At 40.6% G+C, this 27,735-nt stretch overlaps 1 protein-coding gene across 9 annotated transcripts in view; it reads right to left on the bottom strand.

The window, feature by feature from the left end:
• Positions 1-27,735, bottom strand: part of ANO10 (anoctamin 10) — a 118,137-nt gene that overhangs the window by 5,639 nt on the left and 84,763 nt on the right. Inside the window, exon 13 of one of the 9 annotated variants that reach the window (XR_005857841.2) lies at positions 18,324-18,401. The exons of 7 other annotated variants lie outside the window; for them this stretch is intronic. Coding sequence is in view for 1 of the 2 variants with exons in the window: in XM_040696314.2 (XP_040552248.1) it covers positions 26,003-26,023 (21 nt within the window). In the remaining variant the exon portion in view is untranslated. Of the gene's footprint in view, positions 1-18,323; positions 18,402-25,987; positions 26,024-27,735 lie in introns of those variants that run through there. One more of the 9 variants, XM_040696314.2, reaches the window with a different exon arrangement.

The following is a 27,735-nucleotide window of genomic DNA, read 5'->3' as shown; positions in this document are numbered from 1 at the left end:
TACAACTGCCATAAGAGGAGGTGATAACTGAGGCTAGTTTACAGTAGCAATACACACTTTTTAGTGCAGATTTTTGATAAGGAGGTGGAAGAATTTTAAATAGAAGATAACAGATGAAGAAAAAAGTGCTGAACTGCACAGCTCTCATGAGAAGGATGCTGAAAGCAATGAGAACAACCCACCTCTCCAAGGACTGAAAGGTTACTGACCGATACAGGTATTATTCTTCTCTTTTCTAAACTGGAATATCGTGGTCTGAGCTCAGTACTGACCCTGCTTGTAGAATTCCTGAAGATCCTTCCAGGCTGAAAGGCTTTTGTACTTATTCCTGCAGCACTGGCAACACAGGATTACGTCTGCACCCTTAGAAATCTTGAGTAAGTATCTATGACAAACAGCAAGAGAAGTGCAAAAAATAGTTCTCTTACCTTTTACATATGCCTAATTCATAACAGAATACTAAGTACAAAAAGCCAGCGTTAATGAAACAAGAAGTTTGCAAAATTAGTAATTGCAGAGTCAGGGAAAACTTGGAGAATCACATAATACGTGCCTTGGAGTACTGTGTGTGATTAATAGTGCTGTAAGCCACAGCAGACAAAGCAAGGCCATTTGTAGTAGACATTCTCAAGACTTTTTTCCTGATCTACTTCATACCGTCTCCAATTTAAATCACAGAGCATTAATTAATACTCATTATAGTATTCTCACTGTATTAGTCACCCTTTGCTGAATCTTAGAGGTATTAATAGAAGAAAATACTACTAAACACTATCTAATACAGCTTCAAAAGTATGGCTTATGTATTCTTCTGACCCTCAGCACATTTAAATTATATTAATTTATACTTCTTAAAAATCATTTGTTTCACTGTTTCTGAACATGTGATTGCAAAACGAGAGATAAATATATAATGCTAAATGAGATGTCTAAGTGCCTAAGGAGAACGTGTGCTCTGAACGCTTTCCCAGTGTGACAGAACACCACAGGAAGAGCTCTCCTCTGCAGGTTGTGCAATTACCCCTCATCCAATAAGCAGCCAGTCAATGGACTTTGGAGTCAGAAGCGATTGACCAGCTTAGAAAGCAATCATGCAGAAACATCCAAAGTGACACGGCCTCGATCAAGTCTTGATTCAGAGGGACAGACTGCGTGGGGACTGGAGAGCGGTGCCTTTATTTCTCACATCCCTGAACCTTTAGGTGGGAACAGAAGAAGCAAAACTCCCCCACACTGTAAGGGCAGAACAAATCTGAGACAGCCTCATTTAAGACTGAATGTGTACAAGTCTATAGGGCCAGATGACATGCAACCCAGGGTGCTAAGGGAGCTGGCTGATGTGGTTGCCAAGCCACTGTCCATCGTATCTGAAAAGTCATGTCTGTCAGGCAAAGTTCCCAGTGACTGGAAAAAGGAGAACATCACTCCCTGTTATAAGAAAGGGAGGAAGGAGGACCCAGGGAAGCAAAAGCTGGTGAGCCTCACCTCTGTGCTTGGAAGATCATGGAGCAAACCCTCCCGGAAGAGACGTTAAGGCACATGAGGGATGAGTGGGTGATCTGAGACAGCCAGCATCACTTTACCACGGGAAGGTCGTGCCTGACCAATCTCGTGGCCTTCTGTGATGGAGTGATGGCATCAGTGGACAAAGGCAAGGCGACAGATTTGATCTACCCGAACTTCTGCAAAGACATTGACATGGTCCTCCACACCATCTTCTTATCTTTAAACTGGAGAGATATGGATTTGAAAGGTGCATAAGGAATTTGTTGGGAGGTCGCAGTCAGAGTTGTCGTCAATAGCCCTACATCTGGGTGGAGGCTGGTGACTAGTGGAATCTTCCAGGGGTCTGTCTTGGTACCAGTACTCTTCAACATCTTTATGAGGGACATAAATGATGGAATCAAGTGCAGCCTCAGTAAGTTTGCTGATAACATCAAGCTGAGTGGTGCAGTTGATACAGCAGAAGGAGAGGATGCCATCCAGAGGGACCTTGATAAACTCAAACAGTGGGCCCTAATGAGGTTCAACAAGGCAAAACAATGTTTTGCACTTGGGTCAGGGTAATGCCAGATTTGTATACAGACTGGGAGCAGAACTCCTTGAGTAGCCCTACTGAGAATGACTTAGGGGTCCTGGTAGATGAAAAACTTAACATGGGCCAGCAGTGTGCACTTGCAGTCGGGAAGGCCAACAGTATCCTGGGCTGCATCAGAAGAGGGGCAGCCAGCAGGGTGAGGGAGGAAATTGTCCCTCTCTACTCTGCCCTTGTGAGGCCCCAGCTGGAGTACTGCAACCACGTCTGGGGTCCCCAACATAGAAAGATCTCAAGCTTTTGGAGAGGACCCAGAAGACTGCCATAAATATGATCAGAGAGGGTGGTGGGGTTCTGATACTGGTTGCCTACAGAGGTTTTGGATGTTCCATCCCTGGAGGTGTTTAAGGCCAGGTTGGATGGGGCCCTGGGCAACCTAATGGAGTACCTGATGTAGTGATTGGCAACCCTGCCTGTAAGCAGGGGTTTGGAAACCGATGATCTTTGAGGTCCCTTCCAACCCAAGCCATTTTATGATTCTGGGACCAGGCCTTTGGACACAAAGCCTGGGAGGACCTGGGCTACAGGCACAAGCCTCCCCTGACTTAGGGAGATTCTGACCCAGAGAACCCCACACAGTATCTATATTCCAGTGATACACACATCAAATCCCACACAATTTTTTTCCATCAGCCTGTAACAAGTTCTGTTGTACCAGAAGTGGGATACAAAGTTAAACTATTTAATGTCACCAAAAGAATACAGGAAACACCAAGAGCACCAACACAACTCCTTGTAATCCATGCTCCAGCAGGAAACAGGCTGCATGAAAACCCTCCAAGTTCTCTCAAACTGCGTTATGTCCCTCACTAAGGAAAAAGACAGAAAGCTGTGGTGTTACCAAGTGCTTTTTGACACAACATCTGGCACTTCAGCTGGGCACACAAAGCCCAGCCACACAACCCAGGCCCCAGTGCTTGGTGCCCTCCCCAGCAGCAGCTTACACAGCATGCCTGACCCAATCCTGAGCACTGTGTCTCAAGGATGACTTGGGCCCACGTTTATTCCCAAATCTGTACAAGCCTGTAGCAGTGCTGAGTCCTAACAGTATCCAAAAAAGAGTAACAGCAGCAGCAAAGGTTATTCCCCTACATAGAGGACTAATCATGTAATCCAGTTGGACTCTGATCCAACTTCAGGCACTTTTTTGGGAAATTCCTATATATGCACCATAAACTTGAAATAAAAAGGAGATAAGATGGAGGGCGCGTGGCTGTGCTGCATTGTGCAACCAAACACAAAATGCCAGAAGTACAGTGTCAGAAATACAGAGCTCCCATCGCCTTGCAGCAGGCAGCAAACTTCAGCCTAAGACCCATGTCAGATGATATCAGAGAAATAAACAACTCAGCAGTATAAATAGAAAATATTAAAATACTCCCAAAGCATAAACCATGTGGTTAGAAACAATTTTCACACTAAGTGCTGGGCAGATATGTAGCAAAAGCAAGTACTTTTTTTAAGGTGTTCTTTTTAAAGCAGGAACTCGCCTCTCAGTTCATAACATAGGATACCATATCACAGAATGGCCTGGGTTGAAAAGGACCACAATGATCATTGAGTTTCAGCCCCCCTGCCATGTGCAGGGTCGCCAACCACCAGACCAGGCTGCCCAGAGCCACATCAGCATGAAAAATGAGTTTAATTGTGAAGTAATCGTTATCACAGTATTTACAAAATGTTTCACCGCAGTACAGAAGGAGAAACTACTCAATATTTAAGTTATTTGGTGAAAGAAGACTACTTTCAGTTCTACCTAAGGGTTTAATGGGCTAAGCAACCAAGATCAGAAGGAGAAAGGCACTGCCAACTCACACCATTTGTTTTTCTCTCCTGCAGAGGCGCTCCTGTCCTACCAACTCTCCCTGCCCATATCACTTCCAGTGCCACTTTCATTCTTGTATTTCTCTTCAAAGATAAGTTTTCTTCTTCTTCTCACATTTTATATTCTTGCATATCATCCATTTACAGTCTACTAAAAAAAATAACAGACCAGGTAACCAACTGCTAGCTACAACAGGTTTATTATTATTCTGAAGAAATCATTTCTACCAGTTTTAAAATGTAACAAAGGATCCTTTGCTAGTAGTGTCAGAATAGATAGCACAGCTGGCAGAATTCATTTTTGCATCAAGGATACCTCTACTGAGGTAAATGTACCATCTGCCAAACATCCATTCCTAGGAAAGGCTTTACATGAGGAAAAAAAATGCAGCTTGTTTTCCACTAATTACAGACCGGGCTAAGCAGGAGGATTGATCAGTTATAGTCACTGAGTCGTGTTTAACAATACATTTAAGTCAATACCTATCTGATCAGATAAAGACACATACCTAGTTGGATAAAGTCAATTATTCAAATTGGTCACGGTGGATTTATGGTTGGATTGGCTCAGGAAGTTCTCAAGCTGAGCACAGGCAGAGGATGGGAAAAAAACCAATAGAGCATTACATAATAATAATTATATATAAATACACATGCCCTGCTCTTCACTCTGTGCTAGTGACCTGCATAGGGCCTGGCTTAGAGAAACAGCCACATACACAATGGGCATGTGTAGATTACCAACCTTCCCATTCTCATTTATGACACAAAATTCCTTATGAGCCATTAGTCTTAGAAAACTACAGAAGACTGTCTGGCAAGTATGTATGAGAGACAGAGTATGCTTTGAAACAGCTTGCAGACAGTTTGAAAATAAAGTAACACACTGATTTGGTAGTTCATAACTCTGCATTTCCCCAAGATGATGAAAGTTACAACAGCTGGCACAGTCTTAAATTATAGGTATAATGACAATTTAAAAAATTACTTTGCTAAGCCTGTAGTAATTTTTAGCAACCTACCAAAAAGCTCTCATCCACTTCATTGAAGCCAGAACTTCACTTTTTGTGCTTCCTGAGTTATGAGTGGACAAAACTCTCTTCTTTTTTTTCCAGTGAGTCAGTGGGAAGAAATCCTCTTCGCTATGGGTTAGTTACTACTTTTGCTCAGGAGCAATGCAGGGCTCTGTTGAAAAAGCTTGTTTTATTTCACTAGAACAACCAAGTTGTCCTTGGTTACATTGGAGAGCCAATACGTAGGGCTGCACTGCCCTAGATACTCTATCAGCCCCTTATTCAGTTGTATTGCTGTTAGAGACTGTAACAACATTCTGTGCTGTTCTACTGGCAATTTCTTTACAAAGTTCTATAAAATTATTTGGCAATAAAGAGATACAGAAAGTTACATACAACAGCTACTACTTCCGTGTGGAAGAGTTTGGAAATTTAAACAGCTTTGTAAAACGAAGACCAACAATGACCTGTAGATATGTTGAATTATAGGGATTTAAGGGATACAGCGTTCTATCCCTTGTGGACCCCCCTGTCCTGTCTTCTGCTGTCCTAGATGCACCCCCTACCTCAGACTTTCACCTGCCATTTCTTTAATTGGAGAAATGGCTCCTTGTTCACTCACACCCAGAGGCACTCAGGGGAAGGCCTGTTGGCAGTATGCTGCAGGCTGGCACTGCTCCACAGGGCCGAGCACAGGCATCCTCCTGCCCTGTCCTGCTCTGCTTCTCAAGGGCAGGAGAGGAGGAACGGTGCCCCAACAGCACAGTCCCTCTCAGCTGCTCTGTGGGGCTGCACGAAGCCTGGCAGCAAAGCAAAGCCAAGAAATACACGTGTTGGACAGATAGCAGCTAATTGAGCCCAGCCCCTCTTCTAGAGCAGCCTTCTCTTTGCCTCAATGGAAACCAGAGCAAGTGGTGCCAGCTTCAGCATGTGCTGAGTTCAGCCGTTGTGATTTGTGTCTTGTAGCCACACTAATTTAACTCTACCTGACCTTAAGGCTTTGTTTTTACACGTTTCTTACACACTGCAAAGTGCTTTGATGGTACCCTGGGTTACCAGGACCATCACACGCCTGTTTCTCAATTCCAACCCATTGCAACGATAAATATATTCTCCAGCATGCCACCACAAATATCTAAAATAACGTCTCTCCAACACATTAGTTGTAATGCATTAAAACGCTGTGTCCTATTGCTATAGAAACACTGTACAACATCACCACTTGTCAGAAATGTACTCTGTCCTATAAATTTTATAGCAAGACCCGTATAAAAAAGGTTGCTACAGCTATCAAGCAAATCAGATTTTAAAAACACTCCAGCAAATGCTGTCAAAGGACTCCAAATAAATGTTCGAGGCATCACATGATTTTGCATCAGTGAAGTGAGTTAATATTATCCACTGAGTCACTTATTTAATTCACTGTGAATTTATGTGATGGTGTAAGCTGGGAGGTGAACACACATTTCCACAGATCCTTCAGGGCAAATCAAAGCAAGCAAGCTGGGGCAGGGCAAATAATTACAAAATATTAACAAGCTGGAGAAATCCATTTTCTGCACTTTGAGCTTGATGATATGTCAGTACTCACATGCTCACGTTTCCTATTTGGCTGATTAGAAACAATGCTAAGACAAAGAGCAAGGATTCCATACACTGTTGTTTGATTGACAGAACTGCAAAAATCATGGCAGCCAGTTACATTCCTTCCTTAAAAGTAATAATTCACAACTGTAGCTAAGGATTTCTTCAATAATCCAAAGCTAACACCTCTCACATACTAAAAAGGAGAACATAGAAGTTTCTTTACTAATAGGAAATAACAGTATTATTAACAGTGTAAAGGAACATATCAAGGAGGAGTAGAAGGAAATGGAATTACAGGCTGTGGTTTACAAAATGCCATCACGAGAACAATTCTACAAAAGGAATTGAATAGCATCCATACACAGATCGCCTTCTCTCTGTTTAGCTGCATACTGTCTGTATGTATTAAAAGAAGGAGAAGTGTATCCACACACACAGAGGAAAAAAATAAAGATGACTTCAACAGTGCAAGCTCCGAAGGAATGAATGGTCTCACTAAGATGTCTGTATGTGAAGAGGCATCCTCACCAGTACTAATGGGAGGCTGCAGGCTTTTCTTTGCTGTACGCTCTTCTGTTCTGCTTGTTTGTTTTTAGCTTAAGAGTTCCCCCCCTGACTCCTTCATTTGGAACCTGTGAAATCTATAAAGGGGCCAATGCTGCCCCCAAAACATTATAAAAAGCTCTCACTTCAGACCAGCAAAGGGTTATTTAGCAGACAAAATACTTAAAATAAAAAAAAATAGCATGAAGCACTAACACGAAACATAAATACTATTAAAAACGTTACTCTATTTTGCTAAGCATTGATCTTCAAATAATTATGTTTTAAATTTTGCTCCAGACCCAAACTATTACAAAAAGACTTCCAGGAATTTTAAAAACTCTGTACAATTAGGCTGATGAAAGAGAAACTGACAGGAAAAGGGAAATTATCATCAGATATTAAATGGATCGCTCTGCTCCCCTCCCTGTTCAGTAGGAAAATAAAGAAAAACAAACATCAATTTAGCATGAGATGGAGAATAGGAAGTTACAAAATTAAGCTTATCCCAGAGAAATAAATGGCCTCTTACTTTCTAGTGCTCAGAAACTCAAGGAAATTTGGAAACAAGCCCACCAACAGTCTTTCTTCAGATGGAAAGTTATAGAAAATAGAGAATTACTTTCTAGATATTAGGAAGAAACTCTTTCCTGTGAGGGTGGTGAGACACTGCAACAGGTAGACCAGTGAGGCTGTGGATGCCCCATCCCTGGAAGCATTGAAGGCCAGTCTGGATGGGGCTTTGAGCAGCCTGGTATAGAGGGAGGTGTCCCTGCCTATAGCAGGGGGTTGGAATGAGATGATCTTAAAGATCCTTGCCAACCCAAACTATTCTATAATTATTATGCAAATCCTCCCAAATAGCCTCACTGCTCTCACCCATAATGTCTCATGCAACTATACAACCTGAATTTTTTTTGCCACCACTGCACACCATTTGAACCCAGGCTGAAGTTTTACTGATGCCTGAATTGTGTTACTGACACTGAAGGTGTCCATAAGGAGGACTCTGAATTCCTGTACAACCTTCTGCAGATCCCCTTCCACAACGAAATTGAGCACAGGCAGTTGAGCTGAAGGGTAAGGCTGAATTGGAGTTATCACTCATTACTGATAAATTAAAAGGGAAGCATCCAGTAAAATTAATAATAATAAACATACAATTAAAGACTTAACATGAAAAGGAATTGGGCAGGGACCTGATAAATAAAAAAATGACCCAAAGTGTCTCTCAGCAGATGTAGCCTTGGTCAGGACAGCCAACCTGTGAGGTGATGTGAATAGTTTTTAAGAACAGTCACAAACGACCATTTACTCCTGATCTCATCTCAGGGCTCCCTGTCCTGTTTGAAATGCACATCAGCACAAGCATATTTTAGTTACCTACAGGATAACTGCCCCTCAGTAGTACATATTTCAAGTATTCCACACAAGTTTCCTACCAGAAGGCTGCAAGAGAGTTTGGTACAGACACAGCACTCCATTTGCTCCCTGCTACTGTAAAGATGGAGAACGCATGAATAACACAGGAAAAAAAAGCTTTAGATAAAGCAAGATTGGCTCAAAGACTATGCTTAAATAAGGGCAGAACAATGGGACTGGAAATCAAAGGACAATCAGCAGCATCAAATAAGCCAGGGCAAATCGGGAGGGAAGTGCTGTACTCACCTCCCTGTTATTGACCAGGACTTTGGCAAATCAGTCAGAAACTCCAGGTTGGTCTTTCCTGTGTTGTGACAGAAACAGCTACTGAAAGCTGAAACAGGCCAACCTCTGAAATGGCTTGATGGCAATAAAGGATTGCCAGATTTACGTATGGCGACCGCTTCTTGTCTTTCTCCAGCAGCAAGACTGCAGGTAGAAGGCATATAGGAAACAAATCTGCATTTTCCAGTTTTTCTGTCCCTTTCTTCTCATGCTCTTTTAGTTCTGAAGAAAGCAGAAGTCACCTTGGTCGCAGTGAGAGCAGCAGCAGCCGAGGCCTCCACCTGCCCCAGGTATGGGATAGTGCTACTACCCATCACAGCAACAAGTCCCCTCCTCTGCAAGTCTCTGAGTCAACAGTAAAGGGAAGTGGAGATGCTGCTAACATACAACCTCTTCCCCCTGTATTTGCCACGCTAACTGCTCATCCTCCCCCTGGTTCATCTTTAGTTTAAAGGATATATTTTAGCAGTGGTTCTGACTGTTTGTGTAACTGAAGAGGCCAAAGCTTCTTTCAGAAGCACCCCAGGCACTCTGCCTGATGCAATTTTATCAACTTCCGATCGAAGAAACGTATTATTGAAACTGCCATCTGCTGAACCTGCTTCCTGACTGTACGTTAGATCTTTTTTTTGTGGCAGAAAGCACAAATACTGTTGGATTCTCTGAGGGAATTGGCAGGGCTTCCACTAAAAAGATGTTGCTGCCCTTTGTTTGCGAATGGGTGAAAATCTTTTCTTGATCTGTGCTTATCAGTGAAAAAATGGGGAAGAAAAAGAAATCCAGCACAGAATTCAAGATTGGAATAAATGCTCTTGTATGAGATCTCAATGTGACAAACTGGAACCTCCACAGCACCATTACAATAAGCTTGTGTTGGAACCAGATAGGCAAAACGAGATGAGCCCAATTCCTTAATTCAGAAACTAAGGAACTGTTTCAGTTAACAATTATTCTAAACTTTTGACTGTGTTCTCTACAGCTTCTTAAGCTTCTCTTGGAAGCAGCAGGAATGATCGCTCCCAGAAAATAACTGGATGAGCTAATTAATGGTTTGGCCTGATGATTTCAACATCACCAAGTTATAAACAAGCAAGGGAAACTCTGGGCTTGTTCCCTTGCAGAAAGGCGTTCTCTTACTGCACAAGAGCCTCATTTACTCACTTTCAGTTTCTCAACTTGGCAGATCAGCTCAGTTCTAGGTTTGCTCAACAGCACTTCCATCAACCCAAAGCCATCTGTCTTGCATTCCCTTAGGATCTCACCTCAGTGTTAGTTATCAAACGTGAGCTAAGGGGACCAAGCCTTTTAAGAAACAGACTGATAAACAGCATCCCTCAGAAGGAAGCAGGAAGGACCAGAGTCACAAAAAGCTTACCTATTTAGCAAGTTTACCTTTCCTTTAGATAATACATACCTGGAAGCACTCTAGCTTTTGATAAAATCCATCACCTTAAACAATGCTGGAAAAACAACCATCCTTGGGCTTCCACAGTCTCTCAATCTCTTTCAAACAAAACAACAGATGTGGTATGCAGTTCTAGCAAAGGCTCAAGAACTAAAGCAGTCAGAAGAAGATCTCACAGAAATCTCAAGGGGGAAAAAAAAAGGGAAAAAACCCAACAAACAACAGCAACTAAGTTTCAGGTTCTCCAAATGCTTGTTAGGAAAGCAAGTTTTTTTTCCCTCCAATCCATTTTGCAGGAGATACAGCCTTGAGCAGTTGACAATACACCTATTACTGGCTGAACAACGTAGCAAACTACAGAAGAGCACAATGCTTTGAAATGATTTCTAAAGTTTTGCTTGCTGTCAATAGGAAACTAAATGGAAAAAGGAAAAAAAGAACACTACCTAGTACCTGAACTGATAACACACTCATTTCCAGGCCTGCTTTCCCATTTAATTTCCATTTATTTTACTAAACCTTTAAAATACAATGAAGTTTATAAAAGTATCTGACCAGAGACCTAAACACAGTTACCTTCCTCCTGGTTTCTCTGTTTTATATGAGCTGGCATCTAGAAAGGCACGCTCTGGTATGCAAAGGCCAACAGTGCCCCTGAAACATCCTGACAGGCTGCTTCTCAGAAACAAGCAGACATTATCTCCCCAAAAGCCCTGCTCTGAAAGTGTTCTCCTCTGCACATCAGCCAGCTATCACAGCGTGCCACGTTACCTGTAATTCACGTAATTGCACATCAGAGAGAGCCAGTGCTGAGAGTTGCAGGCAGAAAAACTTACTCTTGTGTTCAAGCTTGTGGCTATTTGTTTAATGATATAATGTTTTCTGTGTACATAAATGAATTAGTTTTTCATGCCAATTTTCTCTTCGTACCAAAAACTTTGGTATTCTGTTTAACAACAACATAATATTGCTTTCATAACACGGCAAAACCGAGTCTGATACTATATGCAACGATGCATACATATGCCGGGCTGTAGGAAACTGCAGTACACCTCATGATCTAGGAACGTTCCTGTGTGCTAGTTAAGCCCTGACGTGCCCTCTGACCCCAACTATCTTGCTTTGAACACAAAGCGTCTTGCATCACTCTAATGTCAAGCCTTACTACTTATCCATGGAAGCACATTAGACTTCAAATGCAGCAGAAACGCCGTGGACGTGATGCACCACAGGAGAATGAGACAGGACAGGCAACATTCATATGCTGTTATAGACATTCAGGTTAAAAAAAATCCTTCATAAACACCCGGCAGGCCTCATTTGCTCCAGCTAATGCACTCCCTCTTTTGCCTACACACAGAAAAACCTCACGCTAATGCTTCTCTTTCTTTTACTCATTTTTCTTTGTTTCATTACTTCACACTTTGATTGTTTCATAATTCAGCTGCTGTTCACTGAGATGGGCCGTAGCAGATTTGCTGGCAGGCTGAACTACACGCCATTCTGTTCAGAGTGGAATTTTCCCCAATCCTCTTCCAGAAGCAAATCAGATTTAAAGAGGAAAATGCAATGAATGTATCTTGCAGGTCCATTCCAAGCTCTTTATGACGTATCATCCTGCTCCGAGTTTCTCAATTCTCTAAATACTCGCTTTCCCCTCAGGTTTGTTCTTATGTTTACATAACATTTTGCAAACACAACAAGTCTCCCCTTCCAGGAGGGCTCTTACCAGATATCCTCGCAGCAGTTTCACACTGAGGGTGTGTGTGAACAACAAGATGCAGAGTCTAAATACTTCTTTGCTCATCCAGCACCCTCAGAGTTTACATACGCCCTGCTGCCTCATGCTGAACAGGAACAGACTTTCAAGAAGGTAGATGGTGAATATGCATAATGACGAAACACTTCTGACAGCTGCAATTATTAATGGGTAGCTTAGTTTTCTGCCTTCAGTGCCTGTCCACATGATCATTCACACTGTCACAGACTCAAAGCAGCACCCTCCCACACATTCACACTCGATTAGGAGTTAGATTTGAGTCTGTCAGCTGAACAGCTTACACAGGACTGCCACAAACAGCTTTGATTTTGGATGCCTCTTAAATAAAAGAGCTGGTAACAGCAGAGAACAACAGGGTTACTTTTCCAACGTCAGGGCTACAGTAGAATTTCCTAAGGGTAACAGTGTTTTGAACACTGACCGGGGTATGTGGCTAAGTGCAGGTGAGCAGCTCCTTGCAAATTGTGATGACTTGCTATCCAATTAGTCTCCCTAGCGATAGGTTTATATTGAGTATAATTATCTCCAATAACCAAAACATCAAAAAAAAAAACCAACATGTCAAGCTCAAGCGTTCCAAGCACCTGGGTACCCACAGCGTAATGAGCAGCTGGACAAGCAAACATCACACATCACCGTGCTGCTTGAGTTGACGAGATGCATTTCACAAAACAAACATCAAGTAATTACTCTTTAAAGCTCAAAATAGTGTCTGAATTTTAGTCCTGGCTAATAACTGCCTCCTGAAACATGCAGCTTCCACGGTGACAGTGTGTCTCTTCAAAGCCACCTGAGGCAGATGTTCAAAGGACAGACCATGCTTTATGCTTCCAGCTACTGGTCCCCTTCAATAGGAGTTATCCATTTGCAGAAGTCTGAAGGATACTAACTGCTTTCTCATTTCTGAAAATCAGTAAGTTGAAAAATCAGGGAAATAATCAGCAGCCTATCAATGAAACTGTAACACAATTCCTTCTACTATGCAGTAAAGTGGCTGCCAGATGTTTAATCAAGCCATATGCACAGCTGTATGTAGACAGAACATAAATCCCGAGGAAATCAGGCTTCATTAGTTCTACTACTCACAAGCAGATTGTAGTAACATGAGTACAAGTTTAGCATATATGAAACCAGGCCCATCTCCTTCACAGTACCTGCCCTGTACACACTTCAGAAAAATATTTTCATTCCCTTCCCTGATAATAACCTGTGTTTATCAGCTCTGTTATTTTCACTTGTCTCTTAGCATGCAGGTATTGAATTTTCAGATTTCTTTTTAGATGTATCTGGAAAAGGCTGCATGCAAAATAATTTTCCTCCTTTTCTGTCTCTGAATGAAAGTTAGCGTTCTATGAATCATATCATAGAATGGCCTGGGTTGAAAAGGATCATGATGATCATTGAGTTTTAACCCCCCTGCTATGTGCAGGGTCACCAACCACCAGACCAGGCTGCCCAGAGCCACATCCAGCCTGGCCTTGAATGCCTCCAGGGATGGGACATCCACAACCTCCTTGGGCAACCTGTTCCAGTGTGTCATCACCCTCTATATGAAAAACTCCCTCCTAATATCTAACCTAAACCTCCCTTGTCTCAGTTTAAAACCATTCCCCCTTGTCCTATCACGATCCACCGTCAAACAGCCGTTCCCCCTCCTATTTATACGCTCCCTTTGAGTGAGAGCGAGTAAAAGAAAGAAAGTTTAGAACATTTAAACAAATGAAAGCGAACATACGACAGAAGGAAACTGTCAGCAGCATCAACAAAAATCAGAGTAACTACAGCTTACTGCTTTGATAAACTTGAAAACACTCACGCTTTATAGAAATTTTGCTCTCCAAGGAGCCAGGAGAATAATATCTGCCATGGCAACCAAACAGAGCAGTCTTCTGGCACCTTCTGAATGAGCGTTTAGGAGATTAATTCAATACTCCGCGTGATGAAAGGGCTCTTGAGATCCATAACTGTCTCCCACAAATTACCCTTATTGTACAACTGGATGTTTAGAACAGATTGCACATTATCTATATTGAACTAGAGCTTTCACAGCAAATTTATACGAAATAGATTAAGCCCACATGATGTGTCACACTATTTTCACCCACTCTTTTCAGCGCATTTACAAAAACGGGTATTTTATTAAATGGATCGCTGCCATTTTGCAGGATTTATTTTTAAGTTTATTTATATTTAGAAGCCATCGTAAACCTTTTCGCGACACAAATCTGAAATTTCTGAAACACGTGAATGTATAAAAAGCTACAAAAGTAAATCACAACGCAGTATATACACACAGCAGAAAGACTATCACATAAATGAGCGTTATAACATCTTAAGCATTTCATGTTCCACGTATATAGTAAACTGAAGTGATGACAAACTTCGGTAATAATTATGCATTATACCTTCCTACTCAAACCACTTTTTTTTCCAGCACATACAGCACCTGATGGGCATGAGACAGCTCACTGAGGACAAGCAGCTCTTAAAGAGCACATTAGAAGAGTATATTAAACATCCAGCTGCGTCATCACAGTCTAAATTACTATGGAATCTAGCCTCCCAGGATTAAAGTAATTTAGTACTTTGTTTACTGATTCCCTTATACTGCAAACAATCATTCTGTACAACATACAAAATGGAAGAAACTTGCAGTAAAAGAAGATTTACAGTGCAAACGCATTTACAAACAATTTCAAGCATAACAGATCTATAGTCAGCTAGTTTTAGAAATGCAAAAGCACACCTTATCTCATCTGAGACCACTCTAACAAGATCTTCTCTGCAGCACAGCAACATCAAAGACATGGTACTTCATTGCTGTACTAAATGAGTATCTTTCCAATTGTTTGCAGTTACGAGTACGTAGTGCTATGGAGGAGATAAACCTAAATATCAGTCTTATCCAGTTAAATATAAGTTACTCAAGATTAACACTAACAAATGGAATTGATTCTGGTTTGTATTTGGCAATTGCATCACTCAACGTAATAGTAAAAGGCTCTTCACTGAATGCAGGTGGTCGCGTTCTCCTGATCTCTACTAACTTCTTATACTTCCTTACATAATAATCCTTGCTAACTACTACTTAAAAGGCTTTAAGATTTTATTAATGAATAAAATATTAGAGTTGTAAAGTGGAGAGTCTAAAAAACCAGGATAAACTAAAACAAAGTTAGTGCATGCAATTCTTAAAGCAGCATTGGAATAAAAATTTCTGAAGGCCGTGCATCATTTGTATGTGCAACTTCCACCACGCATCTCTTAATCCACTACAATATTTATTTCTAAAAATCTCAGATTTGGCTTTTGATTTCATTATCTTATTTTGGCAAAATCTGTTCCTCCAGAACTCAGCATACATTGGAGAAATAACACAAAATTATTGAGCACAGCTACAGTTTTGAAAATTCAAGACTTACGTAGTCCTACCATATACTCATAAATGAGCCAACTCTTAATTTACACTGCTAAGCACTGATGATGCTTCCTAAGGAACTGTGTATCTGAAATAGCAAACAGTATGTAATTCAAGAAGTAGCAGTTAGGTTCTAAGGAGGAAGTATTTGCTAGCCACAGAACAGCAAAAAAATGAAAAGAAATTTAAGTAAAGCAGCCTCACTCACTGAGTATCATCTACCCTACCACAGACAGAGGCGGGAATAATGAAGAGGAATGAAAGAAAAGAAAGGAAAACTCAAAGTGCAACCCTAAAGGCTGATCCAGGGCACAAAGAGCAGAACCATGGTTTGGCAAGTTCCCTTCAATATTTCTTTGTTTTGTCCCACTTTAAAATCACTATATATCATTAACAAACCTTCAGTCCCCAATTCGGGTTTGGTGAATAAGGCTGATAAGTTTTAGGTCTGTTTACAACACCAAATGTTTTGAAAGAAAACCTCAGAGGAATAAAATCTGTGGGCTACATCTCCCAGGAGCACAAGGCTCTTCAGTCTAATGGAGCTGGGCTGATTACTGAAGCTGAAGACTTTTGTGCTTCTCAACTTGTAAAAAGTAATGAAGTGAAATGGATTTGTGCATTTCTTTAGACTCAATGGGAAAGCTACACAGGTTTTACTACCTATATTTTAGAAAACAATTGAGGCTTTCAAAGTCATTACAGCAATTGCTCTCAGAGATGCATAGCTGCTGATTAATAAAGCTCTGAAACAAACCATTATTTTCTGTTTAAAAAGAATTAAATAGGTTACAATTTCAAGTTAACACTTCTGCAGAATTAGAAACTGTAATTTGAGAATTCTGTCTCATAGGATTTGCAGAAGTACTTGTATTATTTAGTAAATCACTTCTTCCTAATAGTACCACCTCGGTATCATTACTATCAAAAAATCTACTGTTTGCTTTACAAACAAGATACAGAAATCACAAAAACATGTTAAGAATTTTAACGCGTGCATTCATAAAATAAAATGTCTAATTAAAGAGCAAACAATCACCCGCAAACATGTAACCTGTACCAACAACAAATTCCTTTCTTCCCATGGTGGTTGAATCTTTTCTGCCTGAGTCTTCATACCTGCATTCATCCCTTTCTCTCTACATTAAAAACAGCAACAAAACAAACCATAAGACCCCACAAATATGTCATTGTTAACCTATCCAATTTGTCTCTTCAACTTGACTGTAATTCTCTTTGCCTTCCTGTTCCTTTTCATGAAACTAAACATCTTCTGACGTACACAATTGCTGTGATCTGGTTTTCACCCACCCCCTTCATTATGGCATAGGGAAACAACTCTTCTCATCCCTCTGCCAGAGAAATGCCATCTTTGCTAGCATCTTTTTGCCTCAAAAATTGTTGTTCTTTCATGTTGCCATGTAGACATGAGTAGCTCTTCATAAGCATTTGTAAGTTACACTGAAAAAAAAAATCACTTTGGATGTATAAAGGGCACTGCATAAAACCATTATCAGGCAGGAGTGAGTCATCATGAGCCATCATGATCATGTCTTCCTGGGGGACTGAAAGCTGCTCATTAGAACTAAAGGTAATCAGATCTGCCCAAATACCTGATTTTTTAATACATCATCTAGAGTCCAATTTTTGCTGTCTCTTACATGGCACTTAAATGTATTAGAAAACATTAGATAAACTTAGCTATAGATATCACTTCTTGTCTAGTAGTAGAGTGAGAAGTTAAACACGCAGCATGAACTGTAGACTTTGATACTGGGTGGGGAATATACTTTTTAGGAATGAGTTTCTCACAGCGGAGTGAAGACATACTGAAAGCTGTACAGCACGTTATGAAAGTTATCCAGATATTCTGAATGAATGTAAAATTTATCTTTAGCAAGATGCTCTCTGAAGCTTTGTCACTTCAGCACCATCCATGTCCTTAGGTTGATTAGTGTTGCCTTGGAAACAGAGACTACTGTCTATCCTTTTCATTTAAAGGGATTCAGTCAATTTGAAGTCAAATTTCCAGCTGTTAATGCTATACATGTCACAGGTACAAAAGTTTTAAGAGTAGAACCAGATGAGTTTGTTCATAATTGTTCTGTTTTCAAACAAACAAACAAAAAAAACCACAACTCAACACAAACAGGATAAGCAAAAACCTCTACTCTCTATTTTTAAGCACATATGTGTTTGTTAAGATGAGGCATACCACTTAAAGACATTCAACTATTCCAGTTACGTCACATTGTTTAAATACAGCCTAATAAAAGACACAAAGAGACACCACCAAGCAGGATCTTTGATAGGGATGATACATTTTCTGAAGCTTAAATTCAACCCTGTGTTAATAAGCCCAATTATTCACCCTTCGATAAACTATGACAGATCTCATTTTGTCCTTTACTCGGTCAAAATATAAGGCTTTTCATTTTCAAGCAAGATTTATCTTATGGCCAAGCTCTCATCTAGTGCCTATCAGTGAAGACGTTCACACTTTGCCCTCAGGCACTCATCTCCAGATTCTCTGCGTACACAGTTAATAGAAAAGAGGTCTATGTTTTGGCGCAGATCACTTGCAACTCAAAGTTCAGTTCCTTTGCTGAATTATCTTTCAAAGGAATCTTTTTCTGCTCACCTTCCTCAGTCAGCAGGGCTAACTAGCATATCTAAAGTAAAATCTCCCTGTATGCCTATATAATTTTTAGTGCACATACAGAGCTGAGGATTTTTCTTCCCTTTATTTGCTTTCACTAGAGATTGTACTACATTCTGCTTTCAATTTTGCTAAGTTAGTAAAATGCTACTGCTATGTAAATATATCTTCCCAATTTCTTGTAATAGTTTTGTACTGTTAAAACAGTTTTTCTTCCTCTCAAACAAGAGCATCCTGAATTTGTGCATCTCACTTCAACAGTACAGGGTGTATAGCAAGGATCTGTACATACGGATACAGCAGGCATCAGGATTGTCCTTAGACAGTACAGAAACACTGTCCATCACACAACAGACAAAGCAGCCAGCACCTTGAGAGCACAAAAATGCAGAACATTTATCCAGTAGCACACACCTTCTCAAAGCAATAAGAATATCAAGCTTACTGCAGCTGTACAATGATGCCTCTGTTGTTATTCAGCCATGTTTGGAAAAAGACATTATCCTCCCTCACAGTGTTTACAGATTCACACTACTCCTGTAGGTTGTTGTGTTTTGGTTTTTTGAGTTGAGTAGTGACAAAGCACAACCGCATGGCATTCAATCATCATCCAGGCTTCAGAAACCGTGGTTTCCACTCAGCTGTTAAAAAAAATTCATTGGCTGGGCCTCCTCACATCCGCATTCCCTATTCCCAGTCAGTGAAATTAAACCACTCTCCACTTTAATATTCCAGGGCTTAACAGATTCAAATATAAAACAAAGTAATAAATAAATATGTCTCATGACCAGCCTAGCCTTTCTAAACAAACCACACAACCTTTTACCACGCAGGTAAAACTTTATTTCCACATAAGCATTTGCAGCATCAAGAACCTAAATTGCATACATACCCAGAGGGGGAATGAGGAATATTTTTTAAAAAGCCTGAAATAACAAATAAAAGTCCAACAAAAGAGCCTCAGAATGATTCAGTATCACAATTACTACCACAGTTGTCACTGACAGGCTGATTCAGTGTCACTAAAACACAATAGTAAAGGGCATAAGGTTATGTACACATCCATATGAACATGCAGGTGGATAAAGACAAGTATATGTGCACAGGAGTCAGCATATTAGGAAACGTGATGCACTTCACACACATAGACACAAGAGAATTCAGAGATAACACAATTCAGCAGAAGAAGGCAGGAATCACTCAATTTTTCTACTGTGAAGACACTGTAATTGCTTGATTTTGGTATCAGTGTGAAATTAAAAAACAAATGAAACACATCTTACAGGGGTGCCATACGCAGCCACCTTTCCTGTCACTCCTCCACCTCCCTCAACTTTCAATTTCAGGTTTGAACACTCACTTTTGTTTTCACTGTGCTTTCTTTTCAAACCAGAACATTCTGTTCTCATTGAAACGAAGGCCTCCAGAGCTGAGTATTTTGAGTGCTATAAGCAAAATGTGTGTATAATGAGGGTAAAGTAAATGCAATTTAATCCATTTGAGAGGCTGGGAGATGTTACTGAAATACTGAGTATTACAATGAGCGAACGGCAGAATTCAGAACGGATTCTTTTCTTCCTTAGTTCTTTGTTTGTACCCTAATAAAATCAATGTAAACAAACTGCCTAGCGGAGCAAGGCTAGCACGGGTACTTAGATGACTTTTTTCAGACCATTTCTTTTCCTGGATTAATTCCACTGTCACTGTGTATAGAGCTATTGAACGCTCATAGCGGCAAATAAATGGATGTTTTCAAAATACTCTCTCTACAGGGACTAGAAATGCCTAGTAGCTGATTAGAGTTCAGGGTGAACTGCAACGAGGCAAAGAGTGCATTTATTACATCAGGTTCGTGAAACTCACTGCCTTACAGCCTGACGGTGCCTTTCCCATGGAGGCTATAAACATTAAGTACAACAAAGAAATGCAAAACTGAGAACACTAAAAGAATCTACACACCAAAATGAGTCAACGCAAACACCCTCTCCAAATAAAGTACAACAGTCAGAATAAGGAAAAAAAAAAGGTACAAAATGTGACAGATTACAGCAGGAAGAAGACCATTTTAATACCAAATAATCCCCATAAACTACATTTATTTTATAGTCACACACCCTTTGTCAGTAACAGTCTGCCAGCAGGTCAATGACAGACTAGAACATGAAGCGAATGCAACTGCCCCTTGTTCATCTACAGACTAAATACAAAAGAAACATTATTTGCTTTTACTTTTAACTTTTTTTTTTTTTTAAGTGATAGTGAATGGATTTTGCTGTTGATACACTTGACATTGGTATGGCTGCTCTTAAGTCCCAGCTATGGGAGGAACAACCAGTTGCCCACTTCTTCAGCAATTAGGGAACAGAAAGCTGCACGACTCTGAAGAGGCAAAGAATTAAGGTGCATCATAGGATACATGCAGACAACAAGTCCAGAAGAACAACCCATTACTAGTACAGCAGATACATTATTTCTCTTCCCCAAACAATTGCACACAGGGCTCTCACTCCCAGTGACTAGCCATCAGCTATCATGTGGACTGGAGGTGTGAGAGAAATGTTCTATTTAAACAGCACAGAGACTGCGGGCTGGTTTCACAGGGCAATCTTCCTAGACATGAGAAGTCAGAACAGATTTAAGTTTTTTCCTTGAGGAAAAAACTCAGTTTGTATTATGCTAACAAAGCAAAAGGGGCTGCTTACAAACTAAGAAATGTGCAAGTTCCACGGCGCTAAAGGAGGAAAGCGTACTGCAGAAACTCCTGCAAAATGTTCCTCCATGGAGTTAACGGGGAGCTGTGATTGCTCCAGCATCAGCCGACAGACTGCCCAAACAGATGTCTTCCAAAGGAGGTTGGTTTTAACATTAGACTGTCAACAGACAGAGCTGCCTTCATTTTACTTAGCAAGGTGATCTGCATAAATTTTCTTTTTTTTTTTCATTGATATAGCTGAACTGACCCCAGCTCCGACAGTGAGCTGCATTAACCCAACTGTCACATGCTGGACACAACATTACTGGCATGAATGCAATCGTGCAGAGCAGCATCTGGCAGAGCAATGTGGCTGCAGGCTGGACCTATAGCAGAGCACTAGCATAGTCTGCACCACGAACATTGAGCCCCAGGCACATCCTGTTTGCTCAGGAATTTCAAGACTTGTATGATTGCAGGATACAACATCCAAAAGATCTCTGTAATAAAAAAGCATTTTGTCTAGTTTGATATTTGACAGGTACAAAGGCTTCAGCTTGGTATGATATTGAACACCCTCAAGTCCAAAGCAAAGTATTCCCGGACAGAGAGGAAGAGATTCTGCTCCTGACCTATTTGGCAAGTGACCACCCCAGTTCCTCATTAGTGCTTGGCCTCTGGAACCTGAGGATACAAGAGGATGCCACTTCTGTATGCACTGATGCTCCACAAGACTGGGGTAGCAATGCTCTTTGTAAAGATCCTACGCCATGAGTGTCCCACCTCCCTGACTTTTCAAAGGGATTTTGAGACAAGGCCAGAGATAAAGAAGAGAACGTTTTTGTACATTCAGTTCATATCATTCCAGCAGTTTCAGAAGAAGAGAACATCTTGTAGAGCTATCACCTGTTACCACTACTGAATACAGTGATCTTGGCCATTTAACTTGTAACAGAAATTAGATCTGGCATGCTGTCAAGAAGGTGCTGCTGCTATGTGACCAATGAGTGAGAGTCATGTTCATTATCAAACACCTTTTGCTTTTGCTCTTGCTCTTAAATAATGCTGAATCAAAAAAGGCCTCAGCAGATTTTCCTCACCTTTACTTTTCTCCCCCTAGAGAAATATCCATTCTCCTCCCTGCAAGTGAACTCTAGTTAAATCTTCATATTTTGCTAGCAGTACAAAAAAGCTAACAAAAGCTGAGGTACAATTCTTTTTGGCAAATCAAAAGCAAAGAAATGTTTAATACATCTGTACAAGAACAACAGCCCCTTTTGGCTGGGCTTAAAAACTCCCCACCGTTTCAAACAGTAATGAGAAGATTCCCCTGCAAGATGAGGTTCTACAGATGAGCTGCTCTTTTGAACTGATATTCAAGAAATTAATTGAAGGTTATTTTGACTGATTTTGTTGTTCTTACAAGCCACTCATTTCTTTGGAACATACACGTACCTCACACGTAAAGCTGTCGGTCCTGCTGTGGCAATGATTCAGATGCACACGTGCTCAGCGTGCTGGCTTCAGGCAGGCGGCAGCTCATCCCAGAGGAGCAGCAGTGACCCGAGAGCCAGGCAGCCCTTATGTAACGGGCTTATGCACCTTATGTAACCTCTCCATGCTGACAGCCCAGCATCTCTGGATGTCTGACCATCCGGCAGCTCCTGCTTTCCAGCCCTGGCACTACCTGCCTTCTAAGGAGGTAACTTCAAAAACAACCTACTGCCAACCCCTGGCCTCCCCAGACTGCCTATGTTAATGGCATCACACCAGCTAGCAGTAGGAAGAGAGGAGCTCTCCAGTTTTTAGACTTTTTCATATATACCCCTGCAAATACATCCAACAAAGTCACAAATTATTCTTCCCGACTGATGCACAAAAAACAAGACACTTTGCTCTTAGAAATGCGTTCTATTTGGCTTTTCTACATCTTTACAGCACACAAAGGTTAATTTTTTCCGCTGTGTTTACTTAGAACTCTTTACAGCTTTCGGAAAACAGAAGATGTACAAGTAGTTTTTCAGGAAACTGCAAACGTAAGTTATTTGAAGTCACACATTCTGATTAACTGAAACGCTAACTCCTAGCACATCCTTATAACAGAACATCCTCCTTTTGCACCACCATTATTATAGTTACACTGGCAGGACAGAAAAACTATTTTGCTGGTGCATGCCTAAAAACGCTGCACGGAGGACGCAAGATAATTCAACCTAAAAAAGCTAAGAGGCTTTGGGCATTAGAACAGACTCAGAAATGTTGTATCTTAGTGCAATAGTTCTGCCCTGAAAGCTACCCACTATGATTACTGTTTGCTGGTAAACATCATGCACACAATACAGGAGCGGACGGAGGGTAACTTCCAAATGCATCTATTCCAGAAACAAGTGGCTCCTTGCAATCAGTTGCATTTTTTCAAAGATTGCCTACTGTGACTATAAAGAGGCTGCTAAGAGGATAAAGGAATTCAATAGTTAAAAGGGAAAGATGTAACCAGCATTATGCAGAAAGCATTGATATGATACTTCCTTTAACTATGAAGTTACCAGAGTTTGGAAGGTGGACTTTTAAGTGTTCCAGTCTCATGTGATAATTATGACTTTAGGTTTAATATCTTCTTTCGGTGGCTTGTTTGTTTGCTTGCTTTGCTGTTCTACAAAGAAGCTCAAGGTCATTCGTTATGCTGTGCCATGATCTGCATACAAGCCACGAGATCAACCACCACCAACTTCTGCATATCTCATCTCACTGCAAATAATAAACCCAAATTCAGACTTCTCAGGATTTCTGATAGATTTTCTCAAATGTGGACATCTGCCTGACTCCTGCTGTGCTAGCAGAATGGTAATACGGTCTCCAAGCAAGAGGATTCTTTGAATCACTTCACATTATTTGGCCATTTATACACACAGGAAAAAGGGAGCTGAGTTAGCTAAAACCCTGAAGCACATGCTCTGATTAATTGTCTTAAAGCAAATTCGCAAGCATCATTAAAAAGTTAGAAGTAAATCAGGCAGTAATATTTTTCATAAAACCCATTAAAAAAAAAAACATGGAAACTCAAATTCACAGATTCCAGAAGTCAAAAAAGACCTCAATGATAATTCAGCCAAACATCTCCTCTCATATGTAAAAGCTAATGAATTTTTCCACCAAATCTCATTAGAATATGTTAAGTCAACTGCAAATAATCAGCCCATGTCCTTCACACCAAGAATAATGAGTTGTAGCACTTCTTGCCAAAGGACATTGTGGATCCTAAAGCTAAAAATGGTTCAAAAGGAGAAAGAACAACTTCATGGAATAGAAAACCATTGAAGATTCCTAAATACGAAGGAACTGATTAGGCACAGAAAACTAGAATTAAAGATCACTGAAAGGCTGGAGACTTTTAGGAAGATGCACAACACCTGCTTGCCATATTTTCCTGTTCTTGCCTAGGCATTTGTAGCTGCAGGTAAATACAGCATGCTATTTCTGATAAATGTTTGCTTTGTCCTTAATACAGCAATTCCTCATGTACTCCATTTCTAACCTGGTCTAGCATTCATTTGTTTACACAGATAAAGATGTACCTGCTTTATGAACGAATGCATGCAATCTCTAATAACAGCCACTGGGCCACACCTATGCTTTTCTCAAGGAAGTTGAACCCCAAGCCAAGCAAAAACCCTAATGCAATATGTTACTCAGCTGCGGGACCTGAGTAGCTCCTATGGGACAGTAATTTGACTAAGGGTCAATCCTTTGCACGGTCTAGGAGGCAGGGGTCCCAGTAGGAAACCTCAAGAGCCACAGGCTTTCAAAGCCTGAGAGCTCGTGATACAACTTCTTTTTTTGGTCTAGCATTGGAGAAGTGTAAGCAACAATTCCACCTCAACTAGATGAGAGATAAGGTTTAATGTAATTGATATTGTTTATGCCTGGTTTATTTGCACATGTATGGGACGATTTAAAAAAAGAAAGCTATGGCCTACCTGTTCAAACACAGCACCCCTTTAACCTACATGCTTATGCCAACAAAATAAACTCCAAAATGGGGAAATACAGAATGAATATAACTGTTCACCTTTATCTTGTCATCTGAAAAATCACCTCTCTCAATGTTCTTTCAACTCTCAGTGCCGGGGGAAGGTACAGAATTATTCCAGAACATGAGAGAAGCAACGGTCCATTTAAACACCTTTACAAAGTTTCCCATATTGAAAGTCTGAAAAATATCTGCATAAGGACTGCTCAAACATACATAAAAACATGCTACTTAAGTCATATATATAACTTATTATTCATGGGGATTATGCAATCAAAACAAAACTTACACATAAAATATAATGCTATTCTTCTTATGCTATTCAGATGAGAAATTACATTCCCTTTCAGAGAAAAAAAAGTTCATTGCATACATAGCAAAGTCTTGCCTACTTGGCATGCCTATTAGCCACCACATTGATGTGGTAGATACAGATCAGAGTGCTATTTTTCAGGCAAAAACAAACTATAAATATTCAAGGCCCCACCAGCAAGCACAGAGGTACTCCGTGTTCAAAATGAATAAAAACCTGATGGCTGCATAGGCAGTATCCATCAGATTTGAAACTTCACCTTAGAGCTGCCATAATCAGTCTGCACAGCATGGGCAAAGACTGTCATAGAGCAAGTGCCATCACTAGCAACACATCAACGTTTACCCCTTTCCCACCCCCTCTTTAAGGAATTCTGTGTAGTGCTTTCCAGCTAGTCTCAAAAAGAACAACTGAAATTTTAACAAGAGATTTCATTTTGTCTCTTGTTGTATTCTTTTACCTTCTCAATATATGGTGCAACCATTATGGAAAAACCTGTAACTGAAACTGAAGTTTCATGCAGACACATGGATGTCCTTTAGAAAGCTGGTTAACAGAGTTCTTGAAATCAAATCTCACCGTGCACTCTCATTTATATGGAAAGTGGAAAAGCCTCTTCCCTTGTATTCAAACCAGTTCATACATAATTGGGAACCCCTCTGGGTTCTGAAACTATAAGAATGCTGCAGTTACATCAGGCTTTCAGCAGGAACAATTTTAACCTAGATTTATCCTATCCCCTTACTCCAGGTTTCCTTGTTGAGATCATACCTTGTCGATGATCTGGGCTGCCAGGCAAAAAGATGTAACTGAAGTGACTGATATTCATTCCAGCACCAGGCTCTAGCTCAGACTTGAAAAAGCTAAAGCGAGCCATCTTTCCAGAGTGACTTAACTGTTACAGAACCAAATGGACAGTTTCACCCCTGGCAACAGTCACAGAGAATGAAGGGATTGCTGGAAAAGAAAATTACACCTTCTATGAAGCTGGGGAAGCTCAGAACTCGGAAGACTTCATGCAACCTCACTTTCAGCTGAAAAGCCATAACTGGGAACACAAAAACTTCCTGTCCCATATTAATTATGGGCTTTTGATTTTGTATTATTCTCTTCTAAGGACGACTGTTTATTTTGATTTTTCTGACACTTTGATATTAAAGGCATTTTTCCAAAGAAAGGACCAGCATTCAGGTATTGATATTCAAAATACATATCCATTAGCAAAATTGTGTGAACACAGCTTGCCCTCCTATAGGGTGTAAGGCTTCCAATGTTTAAAAAGCTGTGTATGAAAATATAATTAATCTTGCATTACATTTGCATTATATCCCTCCAGCTACCAAACACATGCAAATGGTACATTAAGAAATGTTTGGAGGCATTCTGACTACTCACTGGGGAAAAACTGCATTTGCAAAGTTAAATTAACAAGTCCGGGCTCTAAAAAAAATACCCCAAACCAGCAAACAACAATTATTAGTAATAGTCCTTATTTTCACATCTACTGTGAGTTACTTTTGGTTATAAAAACCAGTGAGGCCTTTAAAAGAATGCAGCCTCACTTTTTTTTTTTTTTGCTGGAAAAATGAGACTTAATTTCTTCAAAAAAATACAATTTTTAAGGGTGGTTTTGTTGTTTTTTGGTCAAAAACCATAAAGCGGGTGTTTTATTTCATCCCATTTTGTTTTAACTTAAATTCACCAAATTCATCATTTTAGCTGAAGCTTCACCAGGCATTCCAACAGGCCTTCTGACAGGCTGCCTTACAAACTCTTGACTAGCTGAATGAACTCTTTTCAGTCATCTCTCGTCCTGACTGACTGCTTGTGTTTGCACAGCATTGCCAAAAAGCACAGAACAAGCTTCTGCTTTTTGGATCAGCAGCGTTTTGAGGGCAGTCCTGCAGCTACAGATCATCCTTTTCTGAGCCCTCTAATTCCAGTAACTATAACACTGAATGAGGCAGTAATCCATTAAGTTTGTTGCTGCCTTACAAAACTTGCCTTCAGTTCCCATTTTGCAGGATAAAAAAGCAGGATGGTTAGTGCTCACAACTCACACACTCCCAGTGTTAAGCATTAAAAATGGTTCCCATTCTCCTCCTCCCAGAAATAAAAACCAACATATTTCTGTGGCTCAATGCCAGTTCAAGCAGCATTGTTGGCCCATCACAGCCACAGCCTCATTCTGAGACACATGATGTGCTTACATGACACTTACTGAAGTGGAAAAACTCTGCCGGAACAGCTTTTTGAAGAGGTGCAACAGGCGAGCGGAAGGGTCTTTTGCACTGGGGAACATCTAAGTTAGCAGTATTTCTGTGGTTTGTTCCAAGCTACAGAAAGTTGTTCTCCCAGAAGCTTAAGCACAGGCCAGTGGCCGGAGGGGTCAGCACTTTCAAACTTGGTGTATTCCCTCGAGAAAAGATGTGGTTAGCGCTAGTGTGAGCCTTTCCCATGGGAAACAGCAAGGTCTAGCCACTGCTGTCAACAAGAAGAACGCTCAGCAGTTATTAGAGCTGCCACAGCGCAGTAAATTGCAAAGGTAAAGCACTGAAATTGTGATTTTTATTGGAGAGAATAGTAACTCTTACATGCCAGAATACCTGTAAAAGCAAGGTGAAAAAGCTGAAGCACTCCATACGACTGTACATAGGCAGACAGACGGC

This window comes from Gallus gallus, chromosome 2 (assembly GCF_016699485.2).
Source record: "Gallus gallus isolate bGalGal1 chromosome 2, bGalGal1.mat.broiler.GRCg7b, whole genome shotgun sequence".
Lineage (NCBI taxonomy): Eukaryota > Metazoa > Chordata > Aves > Galliformes > Phasianidae > Gallus > Gallus gallus.
The sequence above is the reverse complement of the archived record's forward strand: the minus strand, read 5'-3'. Positions and strand labels throughout refer to the sequence as shown.